Source organism: Gadus morhua, chromosome 16 (assembly GCF_902167405.1).
Source record: "Gadus morhua chromosome 16, gadMor3.0, whole genome shotgun sequence".
Classification (NCBI taxonomy): domain Eukaryota; kingdom Metazoa; phylum Chordata; class Actinopteri; order Gadiformes; family Gadidae; genus Gadus; species Gadus morhua.
The window spans coordinates 26,494,198-26,511,969 of record NC_044063.1 but is presented as its reverse complement, the minus strand read 5'-3'; the positions used below and the strand labels follow the sequence as shown (position 1 = coordinate 26,511,969).

The 17,772-nt window shown below is 50.7% G+C and overlaps 1 protein-coding gene across 1 annotated transcript; it reads right to left on the bottom strand.

Annotated features, from left to right (window-relative positions):
* Positions 1–1,067: 1,067 nt before the first annotated feature.
* On the bottom strand, positions 1,068–15,828 carry numbl (NUMB like endocytic adaptor protein). Its single transcript, XM_030381523.1, is given in 21 exon segments — positions 1,068–4,291; positions 4,293–4,384; positions 4,387–4,654; positions 4,656–4,738; positions 4,741–4,791; positions 4,794–4,841; positions 4,844–4,955; positions 4,957–4,986; positions 4,988–5,032; positions 5,035–5,124; positions 5,127–5,209; positions 5,212–5,307; positions 5,310–5,346; positions 5,348–5,418; positions 5,421–5,432; positions 5,809–5,827; positions 5,830–5,987; positions 10,074–10,331; positions 11,063–11,300; positions 12,525–12,665; positions 15,219–15,828. Coding segments are annotated over 21 exon segments (2,193 nt in total). The 5' UTR covers positions 15,417–15,828; the 3' UTR covers positions 1,068–4,228.
* Between the last annotated feature and the right edge of the window lie 1,944 nt (positions 15,829–17,772).

Below are 17,772 nucleotides of genomic sequence, written 5' to 3'. Positions count from 1 at the left end.
TGTTATATGTTGCCACTATCATGAATTACTGTTAATACGACTCACCTGGCGCAGATCTCAGATCTCAGTCTGTTTCAGCACAGCTGAAACCATCTGCAGATGCCCATGTGTGTGGATGTAGGTCTAATATTAGAATATATTCTAACCATTGGTGACGATGTAAGTATGTATATATAGATACAGTATATATACAGTATATCAGCAACATAGATGGGGTGATGGGGGGGGGGCTGGGGGCTCAGCTGGGGTGAAGGCTGGTTGCTGAATCAACCTTTTGTTTTGGTTTAGGTATGATGTTCCGGTTCCTCTCGGCAGAGCGAGGCCTACTTTTATTTCTGGGTCTACATTCCCTCTCTTCCAAGGACTTTTTACGAGTCATTATTTATAGTGTGAACATAAACCTGTTCTGTTTTATCATAGTATTTTACAAAGCCCTTATATCGATATTATTGATATAGTTACAACTAACATTACAATTCACGTGACCTCTACACATTTATACAGATATAAAACGTGATATGTATGTGTATATATCTTTGCCTGTGTTTTTAAATATTACTTCAAATAATAACAATGTAATAGGATGTAGGAAGATTCAATGCAAATTTGTGATTAAATGTCCTGTTCCAAGTTTGTTCATTACAACAATTAATATTACCTCTGTTAACATTTGTTTTTCTGTTTGTTACTCGTAGATAAAATAGGCCTCTTCTTTATCTTAATTTGACTACCAATAAAAAGTAAACAGGGCAGGCCATTAGGCCTTTTCATTTTACGGTTAACGAAGTGTGTGTCCTTGTGTGTGTCTGATGGATAAATCTATTGGTTAATTCAAACAATTCCACGGGCATTAGCTTACTTGGCTTTAATGACACTGTGCATCTGTCTATTTATACCGCAAGAATAATGTTTACTTCACCCTCCTCTCCTCGTCATCGTAGGTCTATTACTGGTTGAGAGTTGCATACCCCTCCATGTGTGAGAGAGAGAGAGAGAGAGAGAGAGAGAGAGAGAGAGAGAGAGAGAAGAGAATAACAAATACAACAGCCATAGCAAAAAACAAGGTGTAATATTATATTACTTTATTTCCATCTTTTGTACAATGTAATTACAATACAAATATGTAGGTTTAAATACAAAAAATCTGTAAATAAAGATTAAAAATAAACTCCACTGGTTTGTTTTTGTTACCATCTCTAACCTATGGTTTTACAATCAAGTGTATGAGGTCATTTAGTTTCGCTTTAATGCTTTAACATAATTAACCTACATAGAATTTGGAGGGCATGAAAAAGAGTCAGAAGAGTACAAATAAAAAGAACAATATTTCTAAGAAATAAAATATCAATTTCTTGTTTGATTGATTTGTCTCCTAAATAGAGCGATCTAGAGAGGGAGAATAGCGATTTGTTCGAGCCAGCCGAGGCGTAATCCCCTGGGATGGACAGTATCGAGTCCCATACATTTGAGACTGTGCGGTGTCAATGTGAATGGATCTGTTGGAGATCGTGGTCCCCCTTTTCAAAGGGGATCACTGAGCTCCTCTAACCCAATGGAAGAGAGGGAAAGCAATTAAAGTGACCAATGGGAATCCCCTTTAGAGATAACAGTGTCTTCATAACGACTCTAATTGTCGCCATATGAAACAGACAGCTGCTGTTGTCATTTGACTACTCTTGTTGAGAACCAATGAGGATAAAACCCTTGTTTTCCAAATACTTCTTCTGATTTGCTGCCATAATTGACTGGGGATGTAATGTGCCATACATCGTATGAAAGGGCCATGGGGAATCGGCTAACCCATGCTAATGTAGCTATGGTCTGATTCTTAGCATTTTGTACTAGAAGCTCTGGAGACCATGGGACTGCCCTGGCAGTCCAGAAAAGCCCTGTTATTGTTGTGTTTTTTTGCGTTTTCTTTTGTGACACACCAAGCTGTTCCGAACCGAGATTCTTTCTATCTCGCAGGGTCTTACTTGTGTTCTCTCGTAACACCGTGGCCTCTGAAAGGAACCCATCCTTCATGCCTCGAACAGCGAGTCTAAACAATTGACGCCCTGACGCGCCGGAGGTTTACATTAGCTATATATGGAGTTGAGCATACTGTAAAAAATAACATTGCATGTGATTCCAGCCTTGTAATATGTGGCTCTACGATAGATGAGTGAAAAGAGCTGTTCTTCAATGCAGGGTTTTTTAAGAGGCGTTGATGCGATGTTGGATTGGGAGTTTGTGTTTGTGTGCGTGTGCACGTTTGTGTGTGTGTTGAATGTGTAGGTGTATCTGTGTGCGGGTGTGTTGCATGTGTAGGCGTAGAGGGGAGCGTTCACAGAGCTGGTCTGTTCCACTGGTCAAAGGCGGTCCACGTCCGGCGGTATGCTAGGTGATGAACATGTCTTTGTTCCGCGGTTAGCATTCCCCCTTTGATCGCCCCGCTGCCACACATCTCTCTCCTGGCTCCGACCGCCATCCGCTCCTCTCCATCACTTTCCCAGCAAACTCTTGTATTTCCTCCTCCATCCATTCGTCCCTTTATATTCCTTACTCACGCCTTTTCCTGTAGCTTGTCTCACTTCCGTTCTCTCTCTCTCTCTCTCTCTCTCTCTCTCTCTCTCTCTCTCTCTCTCTCTCTCTCTCTCTCTCTCTATTATTCCTACATTTTTCCGCTCTCTCCATCTCTCCTGTCTCACCGCTCATCCCGTTCCCCCGGTCATGTTTTGGTTTTTGAAGCGCTGCTGATAATGGCGGGGGCCACGCGGGGGCCCCCTGGCGCGGGTCACAGTGGAGGGGGCCGCGCTCTAAACCCTGTATCCAGACCCTGCAGAGGGGGGGCACTCACAGCTGGAATGTAGTGCATTGTCTTTGAGGAACCGCTTGCACAGTGTCATGGGGGGGGGTGGGGGGGTGGGGGGGGGGGGTCACCAAAGAGAGTCACTGAGTTTGTAACTCTCCAGGTGTCTGGAGTGTTCCCACCCTATCCCAGTGGGTCTTGCGGTGGTGTTTGTATTGTGTTCTGGTTCCATGTATAGCCTGGGGAACATTGGGGGGGACTGACCTGTTTCTGGATGCAGTGGAATAACATGACAGCTATTGGGCCATAAAGCATGCTTCTATTTACACTCTCCACATCTTGTGTGTGTGTGTGGTGACACAACGCCAGGCGGTGGTATACTGGCCTGTTATCATTGGCAATCTGGTTCCGTTCACGGTTCCTGTGGGAATCATGTCTTATGTCCCCCCCCCCCCCCCCCCCCCTCACATCCATTGTCTGTCTACTCATTTGTTTCCCGTCCTTTAAAGTTAAACTAAATAAATACATGGAGAGAAATGAACAATTAATAAAACAGGCTGCCCCTCTCACACTGTTTAGAAAAGTGATACTTGAGATATAACTATAACGTGTTACAATTCAAAATAATAATAATAATAATAATATATAATAATAATAATAATAATATAACTATAAATTCAATAAATAATAAAATCCTTTTGGCCATCGATCTCTTCCACTATAAGTGATTTCATCCTCTCCTGTTGGTCAACTGCGTCCCATTGGCCGGCTCTTCTGCGCTCAGCGCCCGCTGGGCTGTGCTTGGTTTAAATCTCCATGAATCTCTTCAGCTGACAGTCCTTCCATCTCTGCCCCTCCGTTCGTCCTGCTCCGTGGCCACGGCAGATAAAGGCCTGTCTGCTAGCTTACAGAACGCCCTACCCCACACAGGAAGGAAGGAAAAAAAGAAAGAAAGAAAATGGCGAAGACAGGTAATGGACAGGAATGTACCAGGTGGCGTCCCCAATGTCCTGGGTCTATGCACGCTGCCCGCGGCCTGCAGCCTTTAGAGGGGGATGTCGGTTAAATCTGAGCGGCGTGGACCAGTAGGAGCGTGGCGGCGGGCAGCGCTGCGGACACGAGCCAACGCCGAGAGGCGGTGGACAGGTTCAGCCGACGAGCGCCCGGTCCCGGGATCCAGGCGCTAAGCAACCTGCCACTTCCTCTGCCAGCTGCCTCAGCCATCCACACGTCGAGGGTCATGTAAGCAATCCATGAATTAACCCCATCCCCTCCTCGAGAGAGGCGTTTAGCGAGTGGCTAGGCTATCGTGGGACGGAGGCTAGGCTAGAACGGGTGGATGGGGGATGGGGTGGGTTGCATCCTGCTTCATGAGAAAGCGCCAGAACTACTCCGCTCGGATTGACTCCGGGACTGCCAGCGCTACGGCGAATAGCGCTAAGGCTTGTGTCTCCGTATCAGGAGCTCGATCTCAAATGTCTTCTGCAGATCGTTGGAGAAAAGGGTTGGCCGCCGCCGCCGCCGCCCGCAGCGCCACGCTGCCGTGCCCGCCGCCGCGGGCCTGCTTCTCCAGCGCCTGCCCCTTGGCCTCGAGCGGTCTGCCTCCTGGGAACCACAGCGGCCAGGTGGGGCGGTGTAGCTGCTCCCCTCCGGGGGCCAGACGCTGCCTCCGCCTCGGCCGTTCCCGCCGCCGTTGGCGTTGCCGTTCAGCAGGCCCATGCCGGTGGGGGCGGCGCCGTGCCCGGGCAGCCCGTTCACTATGGCGGGCAGTGGTTGTCCGGAGGGGAACGTGGGCGTGGAATAGCCCACAGCGTGTACGATGGCGCCCGGCCCCCCGGTGTAAGAGTGGTGATGGCCGACCGCCACTTCCGAGCGAGCCCACCTTGGCCCCCCCGCCCAGCGAGCCCATGGGGCCGCCTGACGAGCCAGCGGCTGTGCAGAAGACTTGGCCACCATCTGGGACGGCGTGATACCCACCACGGGGCACGCTGGGGTAGGTCAATGCTGCTTGCCAGGCCCGGCATGTAGCTCTGCATGGGCACGAAGGCCGCTGCACGGGCTGGGCGGAGAACATTCCCCCCGGGGCCGGGGCCGGGTCGAAGCCCAGCGGGAAGGGCTGCATGGAGCCGAGAGGGGGCCCCCTGGGGGCCCGGGGGAGGGAGGGGCTGCATCATGGGGGCCCCGGACATGCTGGGGGCCGGACATGGTGGGGATGGACATGGAGGGGAGGGACAGTGGGGGGGGCCGGACATGGGAGGACCCGGGATCAGCGGGATGGAGGGTAGGGACATGGGTGGGAGGGGCATGGGGGAGGGTCCTGAGACGGACATCAGTGGGTTGGCCATGCCGCCGTGGGACATGAGACGGAGGACACCGGGGCCGACGACTTGGCGACCTGACCGGAGAGGGACTGACTGACATGGTGGGCGGGGCCGGGATGGTGGGGAAGATGGGGGCCGATGGCGGGGCCATAGATGAAGGGGGAGGGGTCTGTTGCTGTGCGTGGACGGCCTTGCGACCTCTTCAAGCCACCGCTCGGCCTCGGACGGCGTGCGTCCTGTGTCCGCTGTGGCATCTGCATCGCCATGGAAACGGTGGCGGAGAGTGGAGCGGAGGGTCCGCCTGCACCAGGAAGAGGTGGCTGATGCTAAACAGATAGATAGGGGGGGAAAGGGAAGATCAATAAAAAATCGGGTATCTTTTACTTTTCAGCGTGAAAGCCAGGAGTCGGTCGCCATGGGGACCCGTGTGCACGGTTCAGAAACCTGTGCTTCCTGAGTCCTGAGTTTGTCCGATCTTTTTGTGCGACATATTTTATTTTACTTTACAGGACAAAAACCAAGCAGAACATAAAAGATAACAATTTTAAGTGTAAAACTTTTCTTTTCTTTTTTTTATTTGTGACTCCCATAGCCCATAAGTTATTAATAAGTATCTTCGGCAAAAAGAACAATGTCCCGACAGGAGAAAGCTTCTTCCTGGGGAGGTTTGAGGGCCGTGCCGCTCAGCTCTCGTACCTTGCACCGGTGCAGGTGGGGTGGGGGCAGGGCGGGGGGCCCGGTGCAGGCCGGGAGCCCGTTGGAGGAGCTGACGGGAAGGGTGAAGTACTCGTCTGGGGGCTTGGTGAAGGAGGCGTTGATCTGGCTGCAGAGGGCGTTGATGCAGTCGGGCTCATCAGACAAACCCAGGTCCATCTCTAGTTCTAGTGGAAAAGATTGAGAGAGGAGGAAGGAGGAGGAGGAGGAGGAGGAGAGGAGGAGGTAGAGGAGGTAGAGGAAGAGGAGGACGAGGACGAGGTAGAAGAGGAGGAGGAGGAGGATTAGGGGGAAGGAGGAGGAGGAAAAGAAGAGAGAGGAGGGTCATTCTTTGATTAATTTGGGTAACAGATCCGGTGAGCATCAGGCACATATAAAGTGCAGACGAGGCTAACTGTGAGGCTATCCGCTGATTAACAAAACAGCATAGCCACACACACCCCATACATAAAACCTTATTCACTCTAGAGTGAATAGTTTCATAGCTCACAGCCTCATTTACACACACTTTCTGTGGTGCCAGAAATAACCAAGCACAGATGATGAATACTGCATGTATGTGTTTCTTTTTCAATAATCCGCTGAGTCATGTTCAGGCTCCATATTGGAAATTCCAGAAGCTGCAGATTTAGCAGAGAGCATTAGCTGCTTCTTTCAAATGACTCCGCCGTGTTTGACTTTCCCAGCCCAGGACTCGTACAATGGCAGGATGTTCCTGTCTCCCAGTCCTTGTCTTGCTTTGGAATAAAGCCTTGAACCACCACACCCAAAAACACAACACACACACACACACACACACACACACACACACACACACACACACACACACACACACACACACACACAGATATATTCACGACGTGCACACACACACACACACACACACACATACACAAGTATACACTTCAATTCAACATAAACGCACACGCACTCTATTCAATACACATGTGCACACCAACATACACATACCCAAACACAGAAGCACACAATTCAAGGGCCCCCACTCTGCTCCAAAAACGTCTAAAAAAAGGATAGGGTAGACAAAAGTCAAAGCAGAAAAACGGAGCAGAAGGACTTTGAGAACATAGTGTTGAGAGTCCTTGCCCCCTCAAAGCCCCCCTCCTTTTGACTCTACCTCTGCTATTATCCTCTTTCTCTTCCCACAGCCTTCATCTCCATGGTGCCCTATTCAACGTTTTCTCCTGGACGATGCGTTGTGCGTCAGGTGTCCTACACAATGCACCATAATGAGTGGGTTGTGTTGGTAAAAACAAAAAGGATCGGGGCGACACGCTCTACAGGAAGGATGCGCTGGAGCACGGTGTCTGTCTATCCTCCTCAGCCGTGTTCCTCTGCGCTGCCACAGCCTGCCGGCCGCAGCAGGCGGAGCTCAGACCTGGAGTTCACAACCTTTTTTTGTTCCAAGGATCGGCATATTCAGAGAGTTTGGAGGACCGGTGGTCAATTTTAATGCCTTAATTTTAAGATCCATAATTATTAAGCATAGGATGTGGCTGTTTTTCAAGATGGTTTATTTGTCATATTTCAACGATTAAAGCAAAAGCAATGAAATGCTTGAGAGAAACACAAGAAAATTCACCTGAGAGTATAAACACAAAATAGTGCAAATACACGGTGCAATTACAGGTCCTAATTTACAATGGTTCAGTTGTATATTGATCGATTTTATGGCTATGTAGAGGAAATAAGTTATACTTTTTTTTTTTTTTTTTTTTTGGGAAATATTTCAAGAATAATAACGGGTCCACGCTCCGGCTCCGGTCCGGGCACCGGGGGTTGGGAATCTGTGAGTTAGACGCACCATCTCCTTCCCTTCTAACCGTGCCTCACAATGCCTGGCTTTGGGAGAGAGTATCAGCTCCCCGATCTCCCAGGACCATCTGAAGAGACCTGCTTTGAACCTTTGTGTTTACCGAGGTTGACTGAATAGATCGAAAGTAATCTAGCCCAACAGTCTTACTGTTGTGGACACCACACACACACACACACACACACACACACACACACACACACACACACACACACACACACACACACACACACACACACACACAACACACACACACACACACACACACACACACAATGGGGTTTGGTTGAGCGGTCCGTGACCTTGAACGCATGACGGGACGAAGGCAAGTTGGGTGTGTGTGTATGTGTGTGTGTGTGTGTGTGGGGGGGGGGGGGGCATTTGTGTGTGTGTGTGTGTGTGTTTCTTTCTGTTCCCAGAGCATAGTGACAGCTTTAAGGGCTGACAGAAGGTGTGTCCTGGGCCCAGGCTAACCAGTGCAGCTGATTGACCACACAAATCAATACACACATTGTTCACAGAGCACCACAAGGGAGCACAGAGGCAACCCTATCGGATATAACTGCTGTGTGTGTGTGTGTGTGTGTGTGTGTGTGTGTGTGTGTGTGTGTTGTGTATTGGTATTGGTGTGTGTGTGTGTTTGTTGTATGTTTGTGTGGGTGAGAGAGAGAGCTACAGAGAGAGACAGAGAGAGAGAGTGCAAACAGAGGCGAGAGCAAGAGTGAGTGCACGAGCGAGAAAGACGATTGTGTTCAGGGGATTAAAGCGGCATGAGATTCAGCCATTAGAGGAGATTTAAGGGAAAGCAATCACCTCATAAAGTGTTTTCATAACATCCTGATCTTAGGTGGTTTACCCGTTTGCTCACTCTCCATCCCCGCTATCGTCGTACTAAGCCTCACTCTTCAGGATCGCTGAGGATATGACTCTACCGTGCATAAGACACTGTGGTGTGTTTGCCTCAGTGTACTGTGTGTGCATGTGTTTTGGTGTGTGTGTGTGTGTGTATGTTTGAGAGTGAGAAAGAAAATGCAAGAGAGTGTGTGTGCGTGTGTGTGTTGTGAGTGTGTGTGTGTGTGTGTGTCTGTGTGTGTGTGTGTGTGTGTGTGTGTGTGTGTGTGTGTGTGTGTGTGTGTGTGTGTGGTGTGTGTGGTGTGCGTGCATGCGTATGCATACATGTTAAGAGCATCCTGTCATTGAGCTGCCAGTAAACAGGACTCATCCCTGACAGGAACATGGGGCGAGGGAGGGGAGGGGGGGGTGGGGGGTTTGCAGATCATCACAGGCTGGGCTCAGTCAGAGAGTGAGAGCTCTGACTGCAAATCACACCATTAGCCCTCCACCACCTCACTCATCCACCCCAGTGTGGAGATACACACTGAACGACATGACAGACGGGTGGTGGTGGTGCTGGAGGTGGCGGTGGTGGGGTGGGGGAGGGTGACTGGATATGTCCCTGAGTCACAGTAGGGGTGTGACGGACAGACGCTGGGGCTGACACCGTTTAAATGAACCAGCGGCGGCGCCTCAGGGAACGCCAGGGAGACACGGCTCCCCTCACCACTCCTCAGAGCACCGCCGCTCCGCTCACTCAGGATATATCCCGTAACGCATATGCACAACAGGAAGTGAGGAACCAGACAGAACGAGATCGAGAGAGAGTGAGGGAGAGAGGGAGAGAGGGAGAGAGGGAGAGAGAGAGAAAGAGAGAGAGAGAGAGACAGAGACAGAGAGAGAGTGAGAGAGAGACAGCGAGAGATAGAGGGAGAGATAAAGAGGGAGGGAAAGAGTGAGAAAGAGAGAGAGAGAGAGAGAGAGAGAGAGAGAGAGAGAGAGAGAGAGAGAGAGAGAGAGAGAGAGAGGGGGAAAGATACAGATAGAGACAGGGAGAGAGATAGAGAGGGAGAGAGACAGAGAGACAGAGAGACAGAGAGACAGAGAGACAGAGAGACAGACAGAGAGAGATCCAGAGAGAGAGGGAGAGGGAGACAGAGAGATGGACAGAGAGACAGATAAAGAGGGATGATTGACTCCGGAGAGATGGAGCAGATGCATAGTAATTAATGCCGGGTGGTGGAAGTTAATTGAAGTACATGTTCCACCCTGGTAGCTCAACGTGCATGAGCTGATGTGAAGCCACTGAAGGAGCGTTGGACGGGCACAAACAAACACACACAACACACACACACACACACACACCACACACACACACACACACACACACACACACACACACACACACACACAACACACACACACACACACACACAGACACACACACACACACACTATCTTTTCAAATGCCAAACAGATGTGCTACTTCAAGGATGAGCCGGGGGGCTTGAATGCCATTACAGTGGGCCGGTCCCAGGAGGGGGTCCGTGTGGTGGGGTCTGGTGCCGGACTGGGGACTCACCTCCGGGGGTTTCGAAGTCGGTCCTTCGCTGCAGCGTGGAGGGCAGGTCGTTGAGCCTCAGGGACAACTGCCTCTTGAAGGGCGAGTTCTTCTGGCTGAGCGCCGGGAAGCCCCTGAAGGAGCCCTGCCGCACCAGCTGCTCAATGGGCGCGTGGCGCCGGGGGATGGCGTGCGGCCCGCCGGGCTCCAGGGGGGACGCCGTGCCCTCGGGGGGGGAGGCCGCGCCGGGAGGCAGGGCCGGGACGGCACTGGGCATTTCTGAGGACGGGGACAGAGAGAGGGGGAGAGAGAGAGGAGAGAGAGAGAGAGAGGGAGAGAGAGAGAGAGAGAGAGAGAGAGAGAGAGAGAGAGGAGAGAGGGGAGGGAGGAGCGGGAGGGCGACAGGATGCTGTGAGTGGATGAAGAAATGAAACAGGAAATGGGCAGTGCTGCTTTGCAGATGTGTAGGGTGCTGACGGTGCTGATGGTGTAGGGTGATGATGCTGTAGGGTGCTGATGGTGCTGAGGGTGTAGGGTGCTGACGGTGTATGGTGTAGGGTGCTGATGGTGTAGGGTGCTGACGGTGTAGGGTGATGATGCTGTAGGGTGCTGACGGTGTATCGTGTAGGGCTGATGGTGTATGGTGTAGGGTGATGATGGTTAGGGTGCTGAAGGTGTAGGGTGCTGACGGGTATGGTGTAGGGTGATGATGGTGTAGGGTGCTGACGGTGTAGGGTGCTGACGGGTATGGTGTAGGGTGATGATGGTGTAGGGTGCTGACGGTGTATGGTGTAGGTTGCTGACGGTGTAGGGTGCTGACGGTGCAGAGGTGTAGGGTGCTGATGGTGTGGGGGCTGCTGGGTGCGTACACGTTTTCTGTGATATGGAGGTTTTTATTGTTTGTAACCTAATCAGTAAATCTTGGTTTAAAGAGTGCTATACAAGCACTTTTTGAATAATTAATGCATTTTTCTAAATGAAATGAGTTTATCATGATTATCATGACCCACCTTTCTTCTTCTCCTGCAGCTTCATGATGTCTTCTCGCTCAGCGGTGCCGCTGCCGCCGCCCTGCTGGCCAGAGGAGGCGGAGGAGGAGGAGGACGCGACACGGAACGAGCCCTCGCGCACGAAGGAGGTGCGGCTGGCGTCGAAGGAGGCCGTGACGCCGCACTCCTTCTCCCGCCGCTGCTTCCTCTCCAGGCATGCGGCGAAGGCACAGCCCACGGCGTGGCTCAGCCTCTCCCCCTGGTGGAGTGGAGGACAACGACAGGCGTCAGGGCGGGGCCGTCACAGAGCCGGCCTCAGGATTTTTTTTATTTAACTTTGCATATGTTTCATATTATTGCATACATGTTTCATATTAGTGCATATTGACTTTTTTTTCAGTATGCACTTATATATGTACTGATTTGTGATCATCAAATCATCAACTGATTGGTCAGGAATGTGTAGGATGTGCCTACTCATTCCTGACAAATCAGGGGATCTCTTCCCTGATTGGTTCAGAGAATCCATCTTGCCTTTCACAGTTGCATGGAAAATGCAAAACTTCTCAATGCAGGAGATGTGTAGGGAGGGAGGGAGCAGGGACGTAGGGGACATTATATTGTTGTTTAGTTTCTAAATGTTGCACTCTCCTGCTCTCTCCCTCTTTACAACTCTCAAATCTTACCTGCAGCAGCTTTAAACGATTTTTTGATGACAGTCACAACCTTTGTCCACAGACAGAATGCTGAGAGACAAAAGCAATTACCACCAGTGCACCGAGAGACATTACAAACCACTGTTTCATAAAAATAACACCCTGCTTATTCCTCGCAGTGGCCGTTTCGCACAATGGGGTGGAATCAAAAATGGATCTCACTACGATGTTCCTGTTTAAGAACATACATTAGCTCGCAATTATCCGCCTTACACTCTTTGGTTGACAGAGTGCACTAAACGTCTGTGCCCTGTGTGGCGCCCGGCGCATTTCATTCTCATCTCTCTTCAATCTGCAATTAAGTCCCGACTCATCCTCTCTCTCTCTCTCTCTCTCTCTCTCTCTCTCTCTCTCTCTCTCTCTCTCTCTCTCTGTCGCTCTCTCTCTCGCCTCCATTCTAATCCCAGGCTCTAATCCCACAGAGAGGGCTCTGTTGTGTCCTGCCCCCGATTATCAATCCGGCTCCCCAGTCTGGGTCCAGCTGCTTGCCGGTCGCAGGTTGCAGAGCGAGACGCACTGACACGCTCTATGAATTGACCTCACATCCTTGGTCTGTGTCTGCTTGGTGTGCGTCTGCTTGGTGTGTGTGTGTGTGTGTGTGTGTGTGTGTGTGTGTGTGTGTGTGTGTGTGTCCTCGCTCTTTACAACTGCCTGTGAACGGCTCTCCCTGCAGCCCCTTCACAAGCTAGAACCTGCCACACTGCGAGGGTCGGAACCAAGGAATGGAGCCCGGTCTCTGGAGCTGCTGAGTGTGTGTGTGTTCTTACTGAGTCCTTGAGGGCCATGAAGCAGTGGCAGATCCAGCGCCGGGTGGTGCCGTCGCGGCAGATGTAGGAGAAGGCCTTGTCGTAGTTACGGTCCGGGGCGCAGAAGGACACCTTCTCTATGGTCTGGTCCACGATAAGGTCCTGGGAGACAGAGGGAGCGAGAGACAGAGAGAGAGAGAGAGAGAGAGAGAGAGAGGGAGAGAGAGAGAGAGAGCGAGAGAGAGAGAGAGAGAGAGACAAACGCACACACAGATGAACAGAGAAAGAAAGAGAAAGACAGAGAGACATGAGACATGGGTAGATCAGATTCAACAGCTGAAGCAAAGCTTGTCCATCCATTGCTTTGAACGGACTCACCAGAGGGCATCCCATCCGACACGTGTTTCATTTAACTGGCTTTTTAGGTGTACTGAGAAGAGACAAGGAGGGGGGAGGGGGGGGGTTTCCAATGACACATCACGCATCCTTAAAAGCCTGAACCTCTTACACAAGAGGGCTTGATGGGCTCCTGGAGATCCCCCCCACCAGCACCCTATTGCCTTATTCATCCTCTCCATCTTGTGAACAGAGGACTCGCAGCTGAAGGAAAACACGTGTGTGTGCGTGTGTGTGGGGAGGGGGGTCCCTCTGTCACTGAGGAGACGTAAACCAAGCTGAACCCAACGGAGCTGTCTTTCTGACACTGCTCGTCTATCCGACTACAAATAGAGGAGTACTCAGCCCAGTCTATAGAGTCCATGGAGAAGAGGGGGGCCCCTCAAGGGCTCTTTGTGTACATTACCCCCCCCCCCCCCCCCCCCGCACTGGCCATTGCTACAACCCCGACATATAAAGGGGAGGCATGGAGGCTATATATAACAAGAGGAAGGAGACGGAGGAATAAAGGGTTCACACACACATCAGCACACATCCTCTCCTCAAATCCAAATGAAGGGGGAGAGACCGAGGGAGGAGAGGGGGTGCGGGAGGGTCAAGCAAAGGAAAAGGAAGGGAGACAAAATAGCAGGCTATTCATTGTGGGCCAATTAGTGAATGAAGAGGGTCCGCTGGATCTGGGGTGAAAGGGGAGGCAGAGGGAAGTGTGTGTGTCGGCACGTATGTCAGTTCTTATAGGACAAAGTGTGTGTGTGTGTGTGTGTGTGTGTGTGTGTGTGTGTGTGTGTGTGTGTTTGTGTGTGGGCCATCGGAGCCAAAGAATTGTTTTCGTTCCTCCAACTCCTATGAGTGTAGCAGGTCAAAATCCTTACACTATGGCAACCAGACGCGCCCACCAGAGGGGTCAGGAAGGCCCAAAACGGGAAAGACCTCAAATAAACAAGGAGACGAGACAGCAACAACACCGTCAACAATCTCTCTCTCTCTCTCCCTCCCTCCCTCCCTCCCTCCCTCCCTCCCTCCCTCCCTCTCCCTCTCCCTCTCCCTCTCTCTCTCTCTCTCTCTCTCTCTCTCTCTCTCTCTCTCTCTCTCTGGCCCCCATTGAGGGTGGTCTGCCAGGGACCTCCCACGCCCGGCCCACTGCCAGCCCACTGCCAGCCCACTGCCAGCCCGCTGCGTTCAGGGATGACGTCACAGAGCTGGGGCCCCAGCGGGGCCCCGGACGTCCGCACCGTGGGCGGTGGGCGCTGAGCTATGAACGGTTCAGACAGTGTACGCAGCACACAGACCGAGGGAAAGTGATGGGGAAGAGATTTACATTGAATGCTGTTGTTCATTAAACTGTACTAATAAAGCTTTGAGTCTGTTCCACTATGAACAGGGTGAGTGGGCGGGCGTGGTCGGGTAGCGGTGTCTGGGCCGACCGTAGACCGCGTGTGCTCTGGGGTTTTCAGCGATGTAATCACCTTCCCGACATTCACAGCTTGATTCGTTTACTGCAAGAGGCACGCCTTGTGTCCTCACTACGTTCCCATGGAAACAGTTCACACACACACACACACACACACACACGCAATAACACAATAACCATACAGATGAGACAATAACACGATACACACACAGCAGAGATGTTCATTCTTTCATGGCCCAGAAAACATTGACTCTAGCGGCCACCAGATGGGGACGCACCTGCCATGACCCCAGGCTGACCTCACCAACGTCTAAAACCTAAACCAGAAATAATGAGGTCCCCAAAACAGAATATAAATGTTAAACCTGGACAGACTAAACCTTCAAATTTGAATCGTCTCTACACACACACATATGGGCACTTGTGTCACTGTTGTCGGGCATGTAACGGCCACCCGCAGCGGGTCCTCCAGAGACCGGCGTGACCTCATCGCGATGCACGGTTCACCGGAGACACGAGGACAGGGAGGAGGCGTGGCACTTCTCCAGTGCATGGGATGAGTTAGAGCACCGTGACACACCATTTAAACACATCCATATCCTCGTACACAAATGCACACACGTGGTGTTAATACTAAAGTAACACATGGGTTCACCATGCAGTTGGTTTCAAGGTGAACCTTTGAACGTTTTTTGGGTTAAACTTTGATGTCCAACTGCATTGGAGCAGTGTATTGGATGATTTTTTTCATTAATGCTATCGCTTACATTTTTTGTGAAGTCATTTTTATAATATAAAATGTGCTAAATGTCCTAAACCATTTGTCAGAAACATTGCTCGGTCAGCAAAGCTGTTGACATGAACTACTGAGGTCCATGCAGCGGAGACACAAGCAGAGCTCCGCTCACCTTCGTCTTGTCATCCACCACCCTGAGCCCGTCAGCCGACACCCACAGCACCGCCTTCACCGTCTTCTTCCCGCTCTGGGGGGAGGGAGGGAGGGAGGGAGGGAGGGAGGGAGGGAGGAGGGGAGAGGAGAGAGAGAGAGAGAGAGAGAGAGAGAGAGAGAGAGAGAGAGAGACATTGAAACACAAACATTGTTCCATGGTGGTTGGCTGGCTTAAGGTCGGCTGAAAACAAGGGGGCGGGGCGGGGCGGCTGAATCAGAGGACCAAGGCAGCTGGGGGAGAGAGCTAAATGAGGGAAAGACGATATGTTCTCATGCAAGTGGTGCTCTCAGTGAGCCAGGGTCCAGTCCCCATCATCGTCAGCAAGTGTTTACTGGACTTGATATCTCTGTGAGGAAGCAAATCAATAGGGCGGGTTCCTCAGCAAAGCGGTTAGGGGGGGGGCTCACAAGGCCCGTAGGGGTATAAAAGTATGTTTGCTGTACCTATTGGTCCTGAGAAGTAGCATTGTTGTGCTAAAAGGGTAATTTTAGGGTCTCTTAGCAGTTTCAGTGTGCGTATATACAGTATGTGTGTGTGTGTGTGTGTGTGTGTGTGTGTGTGTGTGTGTGTGTGTGTGTGTGTGTGTGTGTGTGTGTGTCTGTGTCAGCATCTGTGTGTGTGTGTGTGTGTATGTGTGTGTGTGTGTGTGTGTGTGTGTGTGTGTGTGTGTGTGTGTTTGAGAGTGTGTGGACCTGCAATGTGTGTTTGTTTATAAAAAGTGTTATTAGCCAGACAGAATAAGTAAATGAAGTGAAGGTTAGAGAGACAGAGAGAAACGGATACACAAAGTGAACATGGGGACGCGAGGGTGTCTCCAATGTCAACATCCATCACAGCGTCCTTTTCCGGGGGGATTCTTCTAGAAATGAAATTATTTGTACTACCAAAAAGCGTCCTTCTTTTTGCGTGTCGGTGTGTTTCTTCCTAATAAATCAGAATGATCCGGAACTATTCCCCCACATTTCTAAATGTGCCAGCTCATTTGTCATACTGCTGTCTATGCATATTAAAAAGGGCTGCAGTTAATTCTATATGACTGGATGAATTTAAAATAATGCAGTAGTGGTATATATCTGAGAGAGGGAGAGGGAGAGGAGAGAGAGAGAGAGAGAGAGAGAGAGAGAGAGAGAGAGACGAGAGGGAGAGATGAGAGAGAGGAGAGAGAGGAGAGCTGGCACCCCACCAGCCATTCCTCCAGAGGAGGGCACCAAGCAGCATTAATAACACACTCCGCCAGGGCCCAGCTAAAAATACACCGGTTTAATAAGGCCTTTCTGCATGTCTGTTATGTGTGTGTGTGTGTGTGTGTGGTGGTGTGTGTGTGTGTGTGTGTGTGTGTGTGCGTGCGTGCATGCGTGTGTGTGTGTGTGTGTGTGTGTGTGTGTGTGTGTGTGTGTGTGTGTGTGTTGTGTGTGTGTGTGTGTGTAGAGAGAGAGAGCGATAATGGGAGTGCTAGACAGAGTACCCGCGGGTAAAAACTCTGACGCCAACGTTGACAGATAAGGAGTGTGGATTTTGCATAATCCCACTGAGTCGGGAAGAGAGCGGGAGGGAGGAGGGGAGCGAGAGATAGAGAGAGAGACGGAGAGGGGGAGAGAGGAACAGGGTGCTCATATATAAGTAGCTGGGAAGCAAAGTAAGCGGATCAGAAAACAGAACAAAAGGATGGTGATGAGAAATCAAATAGCCAAAGAAAGCCCAAAACAGAAAGTTTAAACCACAAAGAGATGGGTTGGAAACAAATTGTGGAGATTGACGGATGGAGCCCGTCAGAATGTGTGGTGCCAGTGTGCGCGTGGCCTGCTGTGTTTGTCGGTGTGTGTGTGTGGGTGGTGTGTGTGTGTGTTGTTTGTGTTTGTTTGTGTGTGTAGCTCTCACATCTTTAGCTTCTTCACATCCTCCTCCGCACACTATAGCCATCCCTCCCTCTGGACTCCGTCCACCTCCACCAAACACCAGGTAACTAGTAGAGAGAGAGAGAGGAGAGGAGAGAGAGAGGAGAGAGAGAGAGAGAGAGAGAGAGAGAGAGAGGGAGAGAGAGAGAAGAGATGACCAGAGAGAGAGAGAGAGAGAGAGAGAGAGAGAGAGAGAAGGAGACACAGACACATACAGAGAGACAGCGATCAATATTCATTCCATCGTATTAGTGCATCTATTGCGATAGTGATAAACAATTATTTCACACCTTTATGTGATGTCAGACGAGAGAAAACAGAGAGATAACAGGGATAAAGATGGACGACAGGAGGACGGGCAGTGTTGTTGTAAAACTGTGCAGGAGGTCTAGAGGGACACAATTAATGCTGGAGCACATTGCCCGGAGAGTCACATCAACACAGTCCAAGCCCGCTGAAAGAGAAGCCGTGGGTACAGCCTGCTTGAACTGGTGGCCGCTGTACGTTTAGACATGTTGCATTCAAACCTGTGCTCAAAAAGTGAGTGCGTGAAAGAGAGAGAAAGACAGAGAGATCGAGAGAGACAGAGAGAGACAAACAGACAGAGAGATAGAGAT